The sequence below is a fragment of the Lissotriton vulgaris genome, chromosome 1_2 (genome assembly GCF_964263255.1).
Source record: "Lissotriton vulgaris chromosome 1_2, aLisVul1.2, whole genome shotgun sequence".
Lineage (NCBI taxonomy): Eukaryota > Metazoa > Chordata > Amphibia > Caudata > Salamandridae > Lissotriton > Lissotriton vulgaris.
In genome coordinates this window covers 268,914,469-268,932,084 of record NC_141686.1, presented here as the reverse complement: position 1 = coordinate 268,932,084, position 17,616 = coordinate 268,914,469, and the positions used below count along the sequence as shown (strand labels likewise).

Below are 17,616 nucleotides of genomic sequence, written 5' to 3'. Positions count from 1 at the left end.
TGGTACTTCACCATTGAACCTTACCCCAGGGAAGAGAAAGTTGTAGCAAATAGAAGAAGCAAGGGTGAAAAAGAATCTGTATGATTGATATAAAGTGTGGAGTGACGGAAGACAGGGACATGGGGTGAAATCAAAATTAGGGACCCTTGATATCCGGTAACCCCGGCTTCCGGCAGCACTGGTGAGAGCCTCTTGAGAAAAATGTTGTCCCTGAGCTTTTTTGTATTTTTAACCAGTTCAGCACTGACTCACAAATGCTATGATGCTAGACTAGCAGAGACAAAAGTTCAGAATTGAGACCAGTCTAAAAGGCCCCCCTGGTAGGTAAATGCTCATGCTATGAGGATGAATTGGGAGGTCAATCAGCTCATGGTTTAAAAATTAACAGGGAGGAGGTCTCTGTTTGAGATGTAGAGGGTTTCCCGGCAGTAAGTGATGAAGATGAAATACTGTTGGGGGGCGGCTCTGGATGAAGCAGTTATGATGAAGTAGTGAGAAAGAGCCTCAGAGAGGCCACAAATCCAGGAGTTCAGGGTGGTATATTGGAGTGGTTTGTGAGAAGAAGAACCCTTTCTGAAACCGGCGGGTGCGGCTTATGGGGTGTTATGAAAAAGGTCTTCAATAGATAGGCTACTGACTACGTCCAACAGTGACAGAGGTGATAGAGAGAGAAATTATAAATGAGCTTTAAAAAACAAAACCTGAATCTGATTGTCTCAAAAGCAGCGGGGAGGGATGTTGTACATTACTAGCAGGTAGTAGAGCTCAGGTTCGGATCTATGTGCCGTACTACCCCCTCGTATGCCACAGGGACCCACTTGCGCGGCTTAGCTTCTAATGAGGATTTGAGTGAAGAGGGCAGGAAGGGTGAACCAACTGCCCCTCAATGAACTATCCTCTCTGGCCAGCCCTCATTAATGTGCCTCCTTGCACTGCATCCCAAAGGCGGGTGATCCTGATGGCCCTTGCTGTGCGCCCAAATGCAATCGTACGAGTTCCCAACCCACCCCTGGTACCTCTGCCACTTTGCCAACTCTAGGCAATAAGGTAGGTGCTTGAGGATGGCTGCTTCCTGCATCTGCCACCAGAGGGTTTGGGCACCAGTTCAGACTCTGCTCTTGAATGTCAGAACAGATGTCTTCTCCCCCCATGGGGACTTGGCTTTGCCGTTTGGTCAAGGCAACACAACACAGAGAACAGACAAAAAAACAGACTGAAACAATGCAGTGAAAACCATGGCAGGTTTATGCATTCACTACCCTCTTAATGGAACAAGCCTAGTTATGGGGTCCCACATAGACGTTGATTACCCACCGTTGATTCATAGCTGATTCAATAAGAGAGACCATTCGGGTACCACACAATGACCATCTGAATGAGGGCTGAGGCAAAGCAACACCCTGATTAGCAGCAGAAGGAAGCCTCTTTGAGGTGGGGGCAAGAGTTGCTTTCCCAGTAGCAGGCCAGCTGTATGCACAACCATCCCCCTGGTTGAAACACCAACAACTTCACAACCCAAACTCAAACACACTGAAACAACTTTGACCTCAACCACCAATGAAAAGTAAAGGAACACATTGACCCAAAGCCTTTCTGATGGAGACTTTGAAAGGAAGTCTAGGGCAGGATCAGAAGTTATCCATCAGTTGGAGGGCATTCGATATGTGAGGGGCTCAGACATGTGACCGCACACTGAAGCCACAAGTGGAAACTCAAAAGGAATAGGTCTGCAAATCAGACAGGACTGGACAAACTCAGGGGCCCAATTACAACATATTAAATTACCAAAAATGCATTGGATGCCTGGAAAAGACAGCCGGACAAGTGGTGGTGATAAAGAAACTCATAAAGACCTGGAACAAAAGGGTAGGGTATAAGAAACAGTAAAGCGAGACCCACACGGGTTGTGTGTGAAGAGTCTGAGGACGGTGGGTAGAATGGGGAGGCCAGGCAGGCCTCCTCTGCTGTCAAATGTACTTTTTCAAACATTCTTTTTACACTCTCTCTCTCTCTTCTTTCACTGTCCATACTCTGCTCCTCTATCTTTCACTCTCATTCCCTCTCATGTTTATAATCCTGATTCTTGATTTTAATTTGTACTTTGGGGAGGAGGAGGTTTTCATTTTATACAAGTCCTTGTCTACTCTTTTTTTATTTTACTCTCTCCAGCATGGCATCAACTATAGATTCACACTCTGGCCTGTATTATTCTGCACCATCAGTGAATTCCCAGTAGTATTCAAACTTTAAAACCAATTGTGTAGCCTCTCAGCATTATTAGGGGTTGAATATAAATTGTGTCCCTATTCCGCTCAGTCTTTGGAATGGTTTGCTCGGACACTGTTAGGTTCTTTTCTTTCTCTGACAGTTCGGTTGCTCTTTGAACACGCCTGCCCATGGCCTTGTTGATATGTTTGCATTATTTATTCTTTTTTTGGGGCACATTACAATCCATGATTTCTCTCCTTCTCGTTTGTCCTCTGTAAGGAGACTTAAGTATATGAGCATTGTTCTTATTTTATTTTAATGTATTATTGTATATAAAGCAGAGCACCTCAAGCCAAACTGCATCAAGATGCAAGAAACCGTATCCGAAGAGTGTAACTACAGGGAAACTCTTCTGACCGTATTTGTAAAAGCAAACAAGGAGTATTTGTTGAGGGAAGCATCTTTCAGAGTAGTGGAGCACGGTCAGCAAACATACAACTACCTGAGTTTGCACCTAATATTTGGTGCGGCTGGCTGTCGCTGGCAAGTCTATCGAAATGGTATGGCTTGGAGAATAATGGACTGTTTCTTCTTCGAACGAATGAGGCAGCAAGTTCCTAAATATCAAACACAAATTGAAATGAAGTACCACCTCCACTGGTAGGCAGTGTAGAGTACAATGTAGTGCAGACACTGGATCTTTGTCCTTCGACTGACCTCCCAACCGATTCTCAACCCGCTGTGGATTCCAAAGTCCTTGTCCACCATGGAGATGATTGTTGCCCCAACTTAGCTCGATTTAGTTCAAGATGGACATTTCGGGGCGCATTCTGAAGCGGATGTAGGTTAAATAATTGCCATCACCACTGCAGTGATATGAAAATTCAGACTTATTTTATTATGTGATAATGTTTTACTTTGTTGGCATATTTGAGTTGAAGATTGAGCAGGACTGGGTGTTGGGATGGTATGAGCTAAGATCCATCAATTTGGTCTTTGAGTCTTAAGCAAGTGCCTTCTCTTGCTCGGTCACTGCACCGCCTTTTGGAGGATCAATGAGACTGCTGCACAATCCTCTTGTGGCCCATCAACACACCAAGATCTGAGTTATTTTGGGACAAGATCGGGAGACAAGTTATGCAATAGTGATCTCAGATGATAGAGAACCAGTGAGGGCGGGAAACAATTTAAGACCACTGAAATGCTTCTTCCATTCACTTCTCTGTTATAAGTAACTTCTGCAGATCTAAACTAAAAAGGAAAGTTGAGTTACTTCACTCGAAAAAGAGAGCGCACAAGCTGACAATATCTGACTATTTTAGCAAGTGGACTTTCATTAACAAGAGTGAACTCTTTAGCATGCAACACAAGAGCAAGAAAAACATTCTAGGTTTACCTACTGCCCATTCCCACCCAGAAAAAGCTGAAATACCTCAAGTTGTGTCTGAAACGATTGCCTTTGTCACGTGGAACTTCAACCAGAGGAAGTGGTCCACATTTTCAAAGAAGAGAGATTTTATGTGTTGACCTGGCTCAGAAGTTCATCTCTCACCAAAGTGAACGAGGAGTCCGCACCATGTCTGGGACAAAACCCTGTGTGACTCTGACCGTGTATACGGCCACTGTGTTTGAGGTACCCTTGCAGCCGGCTGAAATCCGTACCTTTGGAGCCAATAAAGGTGGCAGTGGGACGAGTGTTATTGACATGTTGGCACCTGACAAGGGTTTGAATAGGATTGTGCCTTCTAAAGGCAGATCTTAGGACGCTGAGTTCTTTGTGAACCTTTCAGACCTTTGTGTTTCTAGTTGGCTTTACAATGCTTTTTTGCTGCCTGTAGATTTCTTCCTGCCTCTGGTTCCAGGTTTACCTCTGGAGGTAACCTTGGGATGGAGTCCCTTTTCTGGTGCTGCAAATGCTTGAAGAAAATGGTTAAAAAAACATAATAATGCCCTGTGCTATTGTGCATGTTTTGTGTTTTGTCTAGTACATTCATGCATGTAATGCTTGGCCAATCGGCACCTGTTTTTGTCAATATTCATCTTTCCACCTAGTTGATACCAGTCTAAGCCTTAATGCAAATCTCGCCATTAACCGTGGAGATGTAGTCTGTGAATACGGGTGTTTTTGGTGCATGTTTTGAACTGCCCGTCATAGACCTCTGCGTGTTAAGAGACGCAATTAATATCAATATGTCTGATCAGAAAGAGAGGATGGATAGATTTTGGAGCTGGTTGGTCTCATGTTGAACCTGTGCATTAATGAGCTTAATGTTATTTAACCGTTCTTCGTGTTGCTCTGCTTTCTAATGTCAGATTGAGGTCCTCTGATGTCATATTGAGGTCCTCTGATGTCATATTGAGGTCCTCTGATGTCAGATTGAGGTCCTCTGATGTCAGATTGAGGTCCTCTGATGTCAGATTGAGGTCCTCTGATGTCAGTGAGGTCCTCTGATGTCAGTGAGGTCCTCTGATGTCAGTGAGGTCCTCTGATGTCAGTGAGGTCCTCTGATGTCAGTGAGGTCTCCTAATGAGGTGTTGCTTCACTATTTTTCTATGAAGATCAGCTGGCCCTCATGCACAATGATGGTTTCCTCTTCAGTGCGGTCGCCTATTTTCAAATGAACCATTCGATCAGTTTTCTAGTGTTCTTTCCGACATCTTTGGTTGCAGAAAAGCAGAATTTATTTACTCAGCATTTAAAGAGTCCTTCATAACTATGTTGATGGTTGAAGGATTTTCAGCCCTCTTGTTACTCCTTGCTTATTTTTATCTCTAGTTGCAGTTGAGTGCTCTCTTTATAAGATGTGTGTTGATGATCAGCTGCAAGCAACAGGTTCCCTTACTAAATGCACATGCATGCTCATTCTAATCTCTGATTGGCTGATCAGCAATGATCCATTCAGCCATATTGGCTTTCCTGGACAATGCTTTTTTAATAGAGACCTGTAAGACCGCTATGTGGAGATCTATTAGCAGATTCAGACTCAAGAGTTGTCTCTTCTTCTAATGTACACTTGCTTCTTGTGTTCTTCCTTCTGTTGATAATTCTGGATTAGGACCTTCTCTTTACATCACTTGGTTCCATGGGAGCTGCTGTGCTGAAAATGAAGAGCTATTTACATTGAACAATCTTGTCTTGGGTTGTAGATTTATTGAAAGTAACCTGCAACTTTTTATACATTCCCTTCTTGTTTGAGATTTGATGCTTTGTTTCTGTCTCTTCTGTAAAAGTGTGTCTAATATCTCAGGTGAGGAGCAACTCTTATAATCTATACCTTATTTGAGGAAGTTGAGATTTGACTCTTAAAAATGTTAAGTGGTCGTGCACAATTTATTTTCCGGAAGAATAATTAAAGGCAGTTCTGTGAATCTATAACTGATGCCAGTAATACTGTCGCAGGTAAGTAACTTTTTCACAGTTGGCTCGTCTTGCCTCTCGATGGCCTGTATAATGTCTTTATACCTTCAACTGTGAGAAAGAAGGAAATTAGAGTGAACTGAGAGAGAAGGGCAGACAGTCTTGCACCCCTGGCAGAGGTATTGGTTTGTTCCTGTGCCAGAGAGTGCCCTAGTCTTTGGTGTGGCAGGGAGTGATTGTTTCCTGTGTTATTGTACATGCTGGTGGAACTAACAACCTAATGTGTTGCAGTGCCCAGCGCTCCACCAAGGAAGGTGGAAGTGGAGTCTGTGAACTCGACGTCGATGCGTGTGACGTGGAAGTCACCAATTTCTAACAAGCAGCACGGCCAGATCCGCGGATACCAGGTCACCTATGTGAGGCTGGAGAACAACGAGCCGCGCGGCCTGCCAATCATCAAGGACGTCATGCTGGCGGAGGCACAGGTAGGCACTGACCCCTCCAGACTCCAATGTCCATGCGTGTGGGTCCAGTGTTCAAGCTTCACTTGCACACCTATCATACACACTTCTACTTTACACCATCAATGCAAATCTCAGTTGACCACCATCAAGGGTCTGTCCTAACCCCAAGCTGTTGCAAGCCAAGGCCTCTCCAATGGGATGGCTGGCAAATAGGGTGAAGGAATCCATCAAACCGCATGTATGGGTTGAAAGTAGGATGTGTTTTTTTTATCTGGAACGTTCTGCACAAATAAGGGCCTCTGCATCCAGTGTCTAGTTTCTCTCAAAACCCAGAGGCACTCGCTTCCACAGGCACCCCTTTCCTCTCCCTTCCCTACTTATTTTTCCATACTAGTTCACTAGCTGCAACGTGCACTTATTACTAACCTCAGAGCACTTTCTTTTGCACTTATCCGATTGTACTTTCACTGCTGGTCACTTGTTGAGGTACCATAACGAACGCAAACACCCTGTCACAAATTTGCAGTTCTGCACTCTTAGTTTCACAGACTTTTGCAACTGTACTAGTGATCCTTGCATTAATGTAAAAGACAATACCCCCGGTGCGAGATTAAACGTGCCCATTTTTGCATGCACACACACTCACTTGTGGCTGTAATGGTGCTCTTGATATGGTATTCTGGTGCCGTTGCACTTACTTCCTTGGTCTATTAACCTCTTTTGGTTACCCAGCTGCAAACGCGTCTCTAGTATGGAGTTGCGCTCACCACAAGATACTCTTGCATGAGCTTCCTTTTTGAAAACTGCCCCTCAAGTTCAGTCACAACTTTCTTAAAGTGCTCCAAGCGTGGGTCCTCTCTCACTCTGTTTTCTTGAACACACCTCCCATCTGTGCAAGCACTTCTACAGGGCAGGTGAAGCTAAGTGTAGTCTACCCTTTAGTGTTCCCTCTCCCAGTGACACCCATAGGCCGTCTTGAGCATCACCTCCCTCTCACGCACTACTGTGGACAAACTCTCCTCATGCACCCTTTCCAAGTCTACTCACATCTGTACCAGAGCCCTCCGCATGGAGGGGCGTCACACCCTCTGGGTGAGAGTTGGGCATTCAACATTTGAACTGTGTCGTTTCCCTGGGCCGCCTCTGGCCATCTCGTCCCTCCTCAGCCAGGTCACTGTGCTACCTCAGCCCTGCTCCCAAGGACTGCACTGTATCCCTTCTGATACAGCACATCCTGGCTTCCTGTGTGTCCAGTCTCATAACACATTGTTCTTCACTAATCCATTGTGTAGTGTTGTGTCTTCTTGTCACTAGCTCTCCGTAGCCAGTCACTTCACTCTGTCTCCATTGTTCCCTTCTTTCCCTGTCCCCCCAGTGGCACCCGGAGGAACCTGCCGACTATGTGAGTACTCAGTGTGCATCTCCCTCAGGGAGGGAAGGGTGTTTGCTTTTAATCAGGCGTGGCTCTTGTGCATATGAGGCTTTCACCCCAGGAGTATCAGCGACGAGTGTGGTCCAAGGCTGCAAGCATTGGGCTCAGGTGCAATTGTTGGCCATGTATGCGGGAGTGAGTTTGGACCCTAGTGTGAGTGTCACAGCAGCCCCCAAACTGCCTTGCCTGCCATCCAATCAATCATAGCATTTGTATAGCGCACTACTCACCTGGAGGGTCTCAAGGCGCTTGGGTGAAGGGGGGTCTGCTATTGCTCGAACAGCCAGGTCTTGAGTTGTCTCCACCTCACACCTGCAGAGAAACCAAGTATAGTTCAGGGGACACTTGCCTTCAGAACCATACAGAGTCCTTCAAAAGGCAGCTCACTTTGACTGTCAGAGAGAGGTACTCCTTATAAGCAGTGGGTCATTTTACTTGCAAAGGAATCTCAAGGAATTGAGGCAGATGGGATCCAGCAATCCAGGAGCCTTTACCAGGTCCAGAAACTCTGCAAGGACAATCATGTGTCTGCCCTTCTGCCACTTTGAAAGCGACTTATTGGTTGATGCTGTGTTATCTTGCCAGCACAGCAGAACAAAGTTGGAAAATGCGGTGCCCAGACACCATGGTTCCCAGTGGTTGCAACAAATCTGCCGCAGCGTGGTCATTCCTTGTGAGGGTTGAAGCTGCCTGTCCCAAGTGATGGAAGTGCAAGATGACCTGCCGTTGTCCTCATCGAAAGACTTGTCAATGGGCTTGCACTCTTTGACCCTGGCTGGAATGAAGGTCACTCTCTGCTCTGCCCAGAAAGCCAGTGGAGATCGGTACTTTCTGTAGGTGCCAAAACGAAGTCTCTGGTCAGCTTACGTGTATGCCAAGAGGCTCACCCTGTGCCATGCACCCACATAAGGAGACTGCTAGGGTCACATGTCCACATAGATCAGGTTCTAAGACAGCTGTCAATCACCAGAAAGGCATGAGTGTTGCAGGCATAGCAACTAGGTGACTGGGCATTATATCAATGTTCCTAGCTGTGCACGGCTTTCGCAGTCCACCTCTAGAGCCAGTGCCACCCATGACCCAGAGCATTGGCTGTTAAAACAGAGCTGAAAGAAGTAACAGGCTCATGCAGAGCTAAAATGCTAGTCATTCTCACACAGCAAGCATCAGAACTGTCAGATGAAGAGTTCAGAAGCATTCTTTTCATCCAGTGCATTGACTGTGAGGACCAGTCCGCAGTCTTAGGTGTGCTCACCTCGATGGTGAGTCTCAAGAGAGAGTGCCCATCTGTGCTCAGCGAGACTGCCCGTCCTGAATAGCCTCAGGTCTGCATGTGCTGAGCATGCATGTGACTGCCTTCCCATTTTTTGAGTTCCTCAGGAGCGCCCCCTTCAGAATGCGTCTGGCTACTGATGAGTGTGCATGAGTTCTAAATGACCCCTGGAGGTGACAGCCTCTTGTGCACTTTCAAGATTTGAGGCTTCCTTACTTTACTTCTCCCTCTTTTCCGTCCCCCTTGCCTCGCTCCTCAGCTTTTCTGCTCTCATCCTCTTCTTCCAACCCCCTTACGTTTCACCTCTCTTCCTTTTTTGCTTATTCTACTCAATCATCACTTCACATATTCCTTTTTCCCTAAAGTCCTCTCCATTCCCCCCTTCTGCATCCTCTTTTCCTCTTCCCACTTACAAAATGGCTTCCCTCCAGATGTTTTGCCTTGCATGGCCATGTTTGATTCCACTGCCTTCTCTCCTTCTACACCCTTTTCAGTTGACAACCTCCTTCCCCATCCTCTTGAGCTGCTGTCTCTCGCTCTTCTCTTTTCCCTCCAGCCGGCTTATCCAGTCACACCTTCTGGGAGATCTTACCTTTGGCTTGCATGTTGCATGTGAATTTACATCCCGGTTCTGTGGTTTCTTACCCTCATACCTTGTCCCTGACAAGCTCGCTCTCGCTCTCTGTGGGTGGGACTGGTTGGTGATGGGTGTTGCTATTTCCGTCTTCGAATAAGGCCATGGCCTTCCAATTTTTTTATAGAGTTAATCTCCTTGTTTTCTACAACAGGCGAGGGGGTTTGATATCCTTGTGGGCTTTGGATTAACGAAGTCTTGTAGTATCAAGCTGATACCTGCTCGGGTGTGAAGGAGTAATTAGCGGGGCTTGTAAACACCAGCTAAACGCTTGATACACACGAGTTGCTGTGATAGCATGACGCTTGTGGAATGCTGCATGCTTCTTTTGGTTGCTGCGGATCACAGGATGAAAGATGGAGAGAGATTCCAATGAGCGCACACCCTTCTGCAGTTTAAAGCCCCCTTGAGTAAACCTGTCTTCAGGGACTTCCAGAATGGAAGTTGTTATTGCTGGAGAAACCCACATTAATGCACACTTTGTGTAAATAAATGCAGCTCGATCATATTAAAACATGAAAGGGCGTTCAATAGGGTGGAACCATCGCTAAATAGAAGCTGTTCTCCACACACCTGTGTTTTTGAATATCAGGCGAAGCGAACGCCTCTCAAGGAGCAGCGGGCTCATGTCATTTGTTGCCTGCTCCGCTTACCATGTAATTAATTCAGACCCTTTCGTAGGCAGCTTTTTGGGCGATTTGGAGCATTGTGAAGTCTGTGTGCCACCAGTCATTATGATAAGCTGTGGTGTTGTCTTTTGAACTAAGGAAACCCACTGAGCATATAATGGCATGAAGTCTAATTCATATCATAGATGAAATGAGACAACGTGGGATCAAATGCCGTAAATATTCTAAATATTACAAACCTCTCAAAGGTTCATTTATTTTGAAAAGACAGGTTATAGAAGGTAGTCAATCTTCTGATTCTTTACAGACCATGAAAGAAAAAATTGATTAGAAATCCAGAAAATGATTTAATTTCATTACATTAAAAGATTCAATTACTTATTTCATCAGATTGTAAAGACCAACAACTGGGCCTATAAATAAATACATAAGGCAAATATTAAACATTTTCCATATTAATGCTAAGTATAGATGTGGGAGCAACCAGTAAATTTATAAAGTGAAATTAATAGAGATGAATTCAGCATAAAAGTCCTCAAAGCTCAATTCAATGTTCATTAAGTTGAGTCTACGGCTTTTACCAAAACCTATCTAGGGTAGAGCTCTCAAGTTTACTGCTTCCATGCTTGAGTGACTCACCTAGTTCAGAGGTCATCTTTGCACTGGTATTTGTGGTGTTTAGTTTATAATGGAATAAATATACACTCAGACCAACAGCAACCCCAAAGCCATTGACCCTCCACTACCCTGAGGTCAAATCCACCTTGAAATGTTCACCAGAATTATTGGCCAGGTCTTGACCACAGACCTAGGCTCTCTGACTGCACAATCGCACAACCTTATTTGGTCTGCATGATAACATGCACAGGCCCCAGTGCACCCTGTATAACAGCACTCAGTCACAACCCAAATCGACACTCTGTTAATAATGGCATCAGTCATGCAAGTTGCCACCCAGCAACAACCGTAACCACTCGGAGTGTAGTTAACCACCACCAGGACCCCATTGGCAGCAGTCATGCACTGAATGCAGATAATCGCTTGTAGCCACTCCAGATTGGTCTTTTACGTAGCCGTAATTACTTCTAGAGCTCCATTACGTCCATTTCAATTTTAACACCACTATTGCCATAAAGATAACAATTATGAGTCTCATGGAAGATCTTTCAGAGACTTGTCATAGGAGCACCAACGGAGAAGTTCTTGGGTTGAGAGTAGTAAAACTGTTGGCATTCACATGTCCAAGTGTCTCCAAAAATAGTGTTTGCCACATACCCAGTGCCTATAATTTTTAAATTGGCCTCATCAATACATTTGTTCCATAACAGAATTCACAAAACTGGAATTTCTGCTGCAGATGTTTTAGGACCAAGTCCATTGAATCTTATTCGGTGATATTAAGCTCCGCTTCTCATTGGTAATTTGTTAAGTAAGCTCTGCAGCTTCATCTTTTGTAATATCATGCTGTAGTTCCTTCCTCAATGTTTTATTAAGAACTTTCTAAATCTCTGAAGACCACAGTGCTCTGAGAAAAGCCTTCAAAGATGGGTGGAATTCATTTTGTTGGAGTAAGTTTTGATCACAATTCTGTGTAATACCTTTACTGTTCTTGAGTTGCCATTCTACACTTGTGTCGCCCATCTTTGTCCTGAACCTTTTTGGTCCAGGACATTTGGGGGCATCAAGGGTAGCTTGGAATTTACTTTGATACTAATTTGCCAGCGTGGAACACTCGATGGTAGAACTTCTTTCAAGAAAGTCCATTCTGTCTCTGGTGCAGAGTACTGTTGATTCAGGGTTGGTTTGGGCATTGAAGCTGGTTGCAACTTTTCAATTGTAGATCACATTTTCTTCTGGTAGGAGGAACATGTGCATTATCACACATGTGCAACCAACATGGTTTGTGGGGAACATAACCCTACAGTAAGATGTATCTTGAAGCCTCTAGATGAAATGCTAAGACTGTAAATCAATAACCAACTGGTTTTTGCTAAGGCAGGATATATACTTTAATATACTTTAATGATAATTCTCGGAAAAAATTCCAATAGTTCACATGAAAAAGTGTTTGAAGATTTATTCGCACTCTTCAATATGTGACATATTGAAGAGACCGGATCGGACAGACATGCCGGGCATTACGCCGAGATTCAAGACTAACTAGATATTTGACCCATCATCGACGCTGATGGATTACCTTTATACTCCAAACCGCCCTGAGGAAGCCACAGGCCGGATGGCCGTGTAAGGGGTGAAACATGTGTTGGCTGTTTACTCATCTCACCCACTCTGGCAAACAGAGTGCGAATAAATCTTCAAACACTTTTTCACGTGAACTATTGGAATTTTTTCCGTGAATTATCATTAAAGTATATATCCTGCCTTAGCAAAAACCAGTTGCTTCATACTTACCCTAGGGGGTCAGGGGTTGCACCCCCTGTCTAAGGCAAGGCTACAAGAACCAACCTTAAGCTCATTTCCTTGGCCAGTAATGGTTTTGGACCTTTTAAACCCCATTACTTCTTGATGTAAATCAATAACCACCTGGAGCAAAAACCAAATTAATACCAGCTATGCATAAACTTTTTTAGCAAATTAAAATCTTCCAATCCTAACATGTTAAACATATCAATCAGTTACCCAAATAACATAGAATTCTTTTATTCCCTGTTGGTCCCCCAGTATCCTACCCTTCATTGGCTCCCACTTGTTGCCTTGTCCAGGAAGCTGGCTCAGTCACTGGGCGGTGTGGAGTGTCCGTGAAGTGACCCATCTTCTGTCCCTGCCGCAGTGCTCTGAATGCGCCCTGCAGTTAACCACCTTCAGCCGTTGCCTCAGTGTCCAGACCGCCTCCTGCAGTGATCTGTCTTCTCTCATTGTCACAGTGTCCTGAGTGTGTCAGTAATGTGCTTTGCCTCATTTAACTCTTTGTGTCCCATTGCCTCCTTTCTATCTCCCCAACCTATAGGATGCTTTGATCGGTGGGCTTACACCAGAGACCACCTACTCTGTTACAGTGGCCGCATATACCACGAAAGGCGATGGAGCTAGGAGTAAACCCAAGGTGGTCACGACTACAGGGGCTGGTGAGTCTGCAGAGACGAGAGGGTTCAAGGGCATGCTCATAGATGCAGGAGTGTGCTGCTGATTGCACAGGACTGCTGGGTGCAACGCTGTACCCAGCAGTCCTGCTGGATGTCTGGATGTGACCGCGCACTTGTATCAAAAGTACAACAGTGTGCTTGCACGTGACTGTGTGTCTTAGAGAGTGTACCGCATCTGTTAAGTGCACAGGGGCACTTAGGACAAGAGAGGTTGCTGTTTGTGCAGACTAGGGATCTGTATGCTGGCACGTGGGCACAAGACACTGGCACATGCACACAGGGAGCAGGCACAGGCACTTTGGGCAAGCATGTGCACAGCAGACAATTTAGTTGATGGCAAGTGCTCAGTAAAGGGCAGTGAGTACATACTGAGAGTCTGAGGGCTTGCAAATGCTGTTTGACGTTTTGTGTATATAGGGGAAGTGCTGAGCACTTTGGGCAAGGCGGTGGATGCACAAAAGTTGGAGGGAGCTCTGATGAATGCAAGAACACTGTGGACCTCTGGTACCCTTGGGAAGAACTTTATTGGTAAAAGATAAAGGTGTGAAATCCACATCGCTCCACAGCTCCTGGCTGCAGACTGTGCTGGATTGAAATGCCTAAACTGTCCAACACTGACCCAGTGGTTTCTTGCTAAGATCTAAAATGAAGACAGAGAGAAGAAAGCTGAAACAGTGTACTCCTAGGTAACAGCACCCAGTCTCTTCACTGGTGCATCCTTAGCTAGTAGGTAGAGTCAGAAATGCTCAAAAGGAGTATCAAAAGCATTCCCTGGTGGAATAAAAAAGGCCCAGTTGGTGGGAAAATACTCCCTGCTGTTCTAACATCAGTTCTGGCCTCCTTATTCGCCCCCTGCTGCCTCAGTTTGACATCTGCTGTGTCTACCACCAGCTCTGCTGTGTCAGTGGGACTTCTGCTGTATCTTCAACCAGCTCTGTGGCCTCTGTGTAATATCTGTTCTGTCTTACTCTTCTAGTGCCTGGCAAACCCACCATGATGATCAGTACCACACGGATGAACACGGCACTCATCCAGTGGCACCCGCCGAAGGAGATGGTCGGGGAGCTCCTGGGCTACCGGCTGCAGTACAAACGTGTGGACGAGGAGAAGCTCAACACCATGGACTTTGGCAAGAATGACCACCACTACACGGTCACCAGTCTGCACAAGGGGGCCACCTACGTCTTCCGGCTCTCTGCCAAGAATAAGGCGGGCCCCGGTGAGGAGTTTGAGAAGGAGATCACTACACCTGAAGACCTGCCCAGTGGCTTTCCCCAGAACCTTAAGGTTGTGGGGCTCACCACGTCTACCACGGAGGTGTCGTGGGACCCGCCCGTGCTTGCCGAGCGCAACGGCAAGATTACCAACTACACGGTGGTATACCGGGATATCAATAGCCAGCAAGACTTGACCAATGTCACCAGCAACACCCGCATCACTCTGACCAACCTGAAGCCTGACACCACTTACGACATCAAGGTGCGCGCTCACAACAACCGAGGCATCGGGCCCCTGAGCCCCAGCATCCAGTCCAGGACTATGCCTGTCGAGCAAGGTAAGGGCAAACCTGTGGCTCAAGTGCTTATGGAATTGTGGTCTTGATTAGTGTTTGGAGTCCAAGGCGCATTATGAAGGATTCTAGTGGGGTTGTGTGATGGGAGCTAGTACGGAACAAACGGAATCTCTTAAAGGCATTTCTAGGTGGTTCCCTTGAGGTTGGGCTTAGATTAGGTGTCCTAAGTGAGTTAACTAGGATAGGCTCCAGGAGAGGCTTTAAAGCATTGTTCATTTGATGGCCCATATCATAAAATATCTTGCGTCCTATGGATGTAGAGATGAAGATAGATAGATAGATAGATAGATAGATAGATAGATAGATAGATAGATGTGATCAAGACCCTTGTTGGGTCGAAACGCGTCCTGGCTGCCGAGGTTTTTATGAGCTGAAATATAAATCTGAGATCTGCAATGATTTGTGGTCCACGCTCAATTTACTGGGTGAAACCGGGGAGGCACAGGTGGAGTGCAATCAAAGATATATATATATATATATATATATATATATATATATATAATATATATATATATTATATATATATTACCTACTGGCGGTCGCCAGTAGGTATATATAGTTAGGATTTTTTCTCTATGGGATTTTTGAAAATTCTATGTCTAATAACTTTGGCGTTTGTGGACGGAATTGGCTGAAATTTTCAGGAAAATGGAACATTTTGTTTCTGAGCAGCCTCTGACAATTTGGGGGGGGTTTCATCAAGGGGGGGCCGAGAAAAAAGGGGGGTCCCAAAACGCATTTTTCCCATGTTAATTTCCATAGGGCGGTTGGCCTCACTTTTAGCTCGAACGGCTGAATGGATTTGCACGAAACTTGGCAAAATTGTAGGGACTGTTAGCCCGATGTGCCTTTGCTAGGTCTCAATATATGTGCTCCAGTGGATTTTGAGTAATTTAGGTTCAAAAAAAGATATATATCTGGGCGGAGCCTAACCACACATCTGATCTGATTGGCTGTCAGCACTTCATCCAAGAAGTGTTGGCAGCCATCTTGGGACCAATATACATGATAGCACCTCATTAAAAAGCATTGTAGTTAATAGAGGGTTTTAGGACTTTAGTTACATTATAAATCATTTGTTGATGGTACCATACTCGTTTTAGGAATTGTGGTGGGTTCTAAGGTGATTTTACCATGTGAAAAAACCTTCTGCTGTGATATCATGAATATTGTTTGAAAGAAAACTAATATCTCATGATTTTCCCACAGTGGTTTGGAAGGGGATCTATAAGCTAAACTGAAAGCATATTTTCTGTAAATTCACATTATCTTTCTCAGTCATGTGAAAATGAAGTCTGACATTCTCAGTAAAACATGTACATCCAACAAGGACAGAGACGGTCAGTTGATTCCTTTGTGTTCTACTGCAGCCTCCTAGAGAGTTCTAAAGAACAACTAGAGCGCTAACAGTCCTACTTATTACAAAGGTATGGCACACCTGAAGCCATCTTGATTGGAATAAAGTGGTAACTCTTAAAACATTTAATTTAAAAAGAAACAACATGAGGGGGTATATTTTGCCATAGAAAGTATGATTAGTGCTGCAGAATGAAAAATTAGGGCACATTTTGAGTGACTTCTCAAATCCTTTTCTATTTCATTAAAACATTCTGACATGCAGTCTCCCAAAATGGCCACCAGAGACAAAAGAGCCCAAATGTAGCCAAAATATCACCCAGATGTAGCCCAAGTATAGCCCAATGACAGAATGTCCCAGAGTGTTCTAAAGAACAACTAGAGCGCTAACAGTCCTACTTATTACAAAGGTATGGCACACCTGAAGCCATCTTGATTGGAATAAAGTGGTAACTCTTAAAACATTTAATTTAAAAAGAAACAACATGAGGGGGTATATTTTGCCATAGAAAGTATGATTAGTGCTGCAGAATGAAAAATTAGGGAACATTTTGAGTGACTTCTCAAATCCTTTTCTATTTCATTAAAACATTCTGACATGCAGTCTCCCAAAATGGCCACCAGAGACAAAAGAGCCCAAATGTAGCCCAAATATCACCCAGATGTAGCCCAAGTATAGCCCAATGACAGAATGTCCCAGAGTGTTCTAAAGAACAACTAGAGCGCTAACACTCCTACTTATTACAAAGGTATGGCACACCTGAAGCCATCTTGATTGGAATAAAGTGGTAACTCTTAAAACATTTAATTTAAAAAGGTACAAAATGAGGGGGTATATTTTGCCATATGAATTATGATTAGTGCTGCAGAAAGAAAAATTAGGGCACATTTTGAGTGACTTCTCAAACCCTCTTCAATTTCATTAAAAAATTCTGAAATAGTCTCCCAAGATGGCCACCAGAGACAAAAGAGCCTAAATGTAGCCCAAATATCACCCAGATGTACCCCAAGTATAGCCCAATGACAGAATGTCCCAGAGTGTTCTAAAGAACAACTAGAGCGCTAACAGTCTTACTTATGACAAAAGTATGGCACACCAGAAGCCATCTTGATTGGAATGAAGTGGTAAGTCTGAAAACACTCAATTTAAAAAGGATCAACATGAGGGGGTTAATGTTGCCATAGAAAGTATGATTAGTGCTTCAGAAAGAAAAATTAGGGATCATTTTGAGTGACTTCTCAAATCCTCTTCTATTTCATTAAAAAAATTCTGACATGCAGACTGAAACATGCACTTTGAATACCAGCAGCAGACGTCCCTGGTGAGCAGTAGCTTTACTACAGTGATCTAATGTGCAACTAGAGTGGTAACCTTCAGAATTTATGGCAAATGTGTGACACATCTGAATGCCTTCTTGATGGAACCAAAGTAAACAAGCATTGAAAATGCAATAGATCTCGCCCTCGTTTAAGTTAAAGCCATTCTGTTTGTAATGAGGTGGCTTTTTAGCTTTGCTTTTATTAGTGTTTTTTCAACTTTCATGTAAATAACATGCATCTGTATGCATATAAGTATATGTATGCA

At 44.4% G+C, this 17,616-nt stretch overlaps 1 protein-coding gene across 10 annotated transcripts in view; it reads left to right on the top strand.

The window, feature by feature from the left end:
* PTPRF (protein tyrosine phosphatase receptor type F) overlaps positions 1-17,616 on the top strand; it is a 756,588-nt gene that overhangs the window by 622,526 nt on the left and 116,446 nt on the right. For 6 of the 10 annotated variants that reach the window (XM_086953202.1, XM_086953199.1, XM_086953207.1 and 3 more), the window contains 4 exons: positions 5,858-6,051; positions 7,406-7,432; positions 12,967-13,084; positions 14,079-14,657. In XM_086953202.1, coding sequence (XP_086809328.1) covers positions 5,858-6,051; positions 7,406-7,432; positions 12,967-13,084; positions 14,079-14,657 — 918 coding nt within the window. The remainder of the gene's footprint in view (positions 1-5,857; positions 6,052-7,405; positions 7,433-12,966; positions 13,085-14,078; positions 14,658-17,616) is intronic. The other 4 variants (XM_086953209.1, XM_086953208.1, XM_086953206.1 and 1 more) reach the window with 1 other exon arrangement.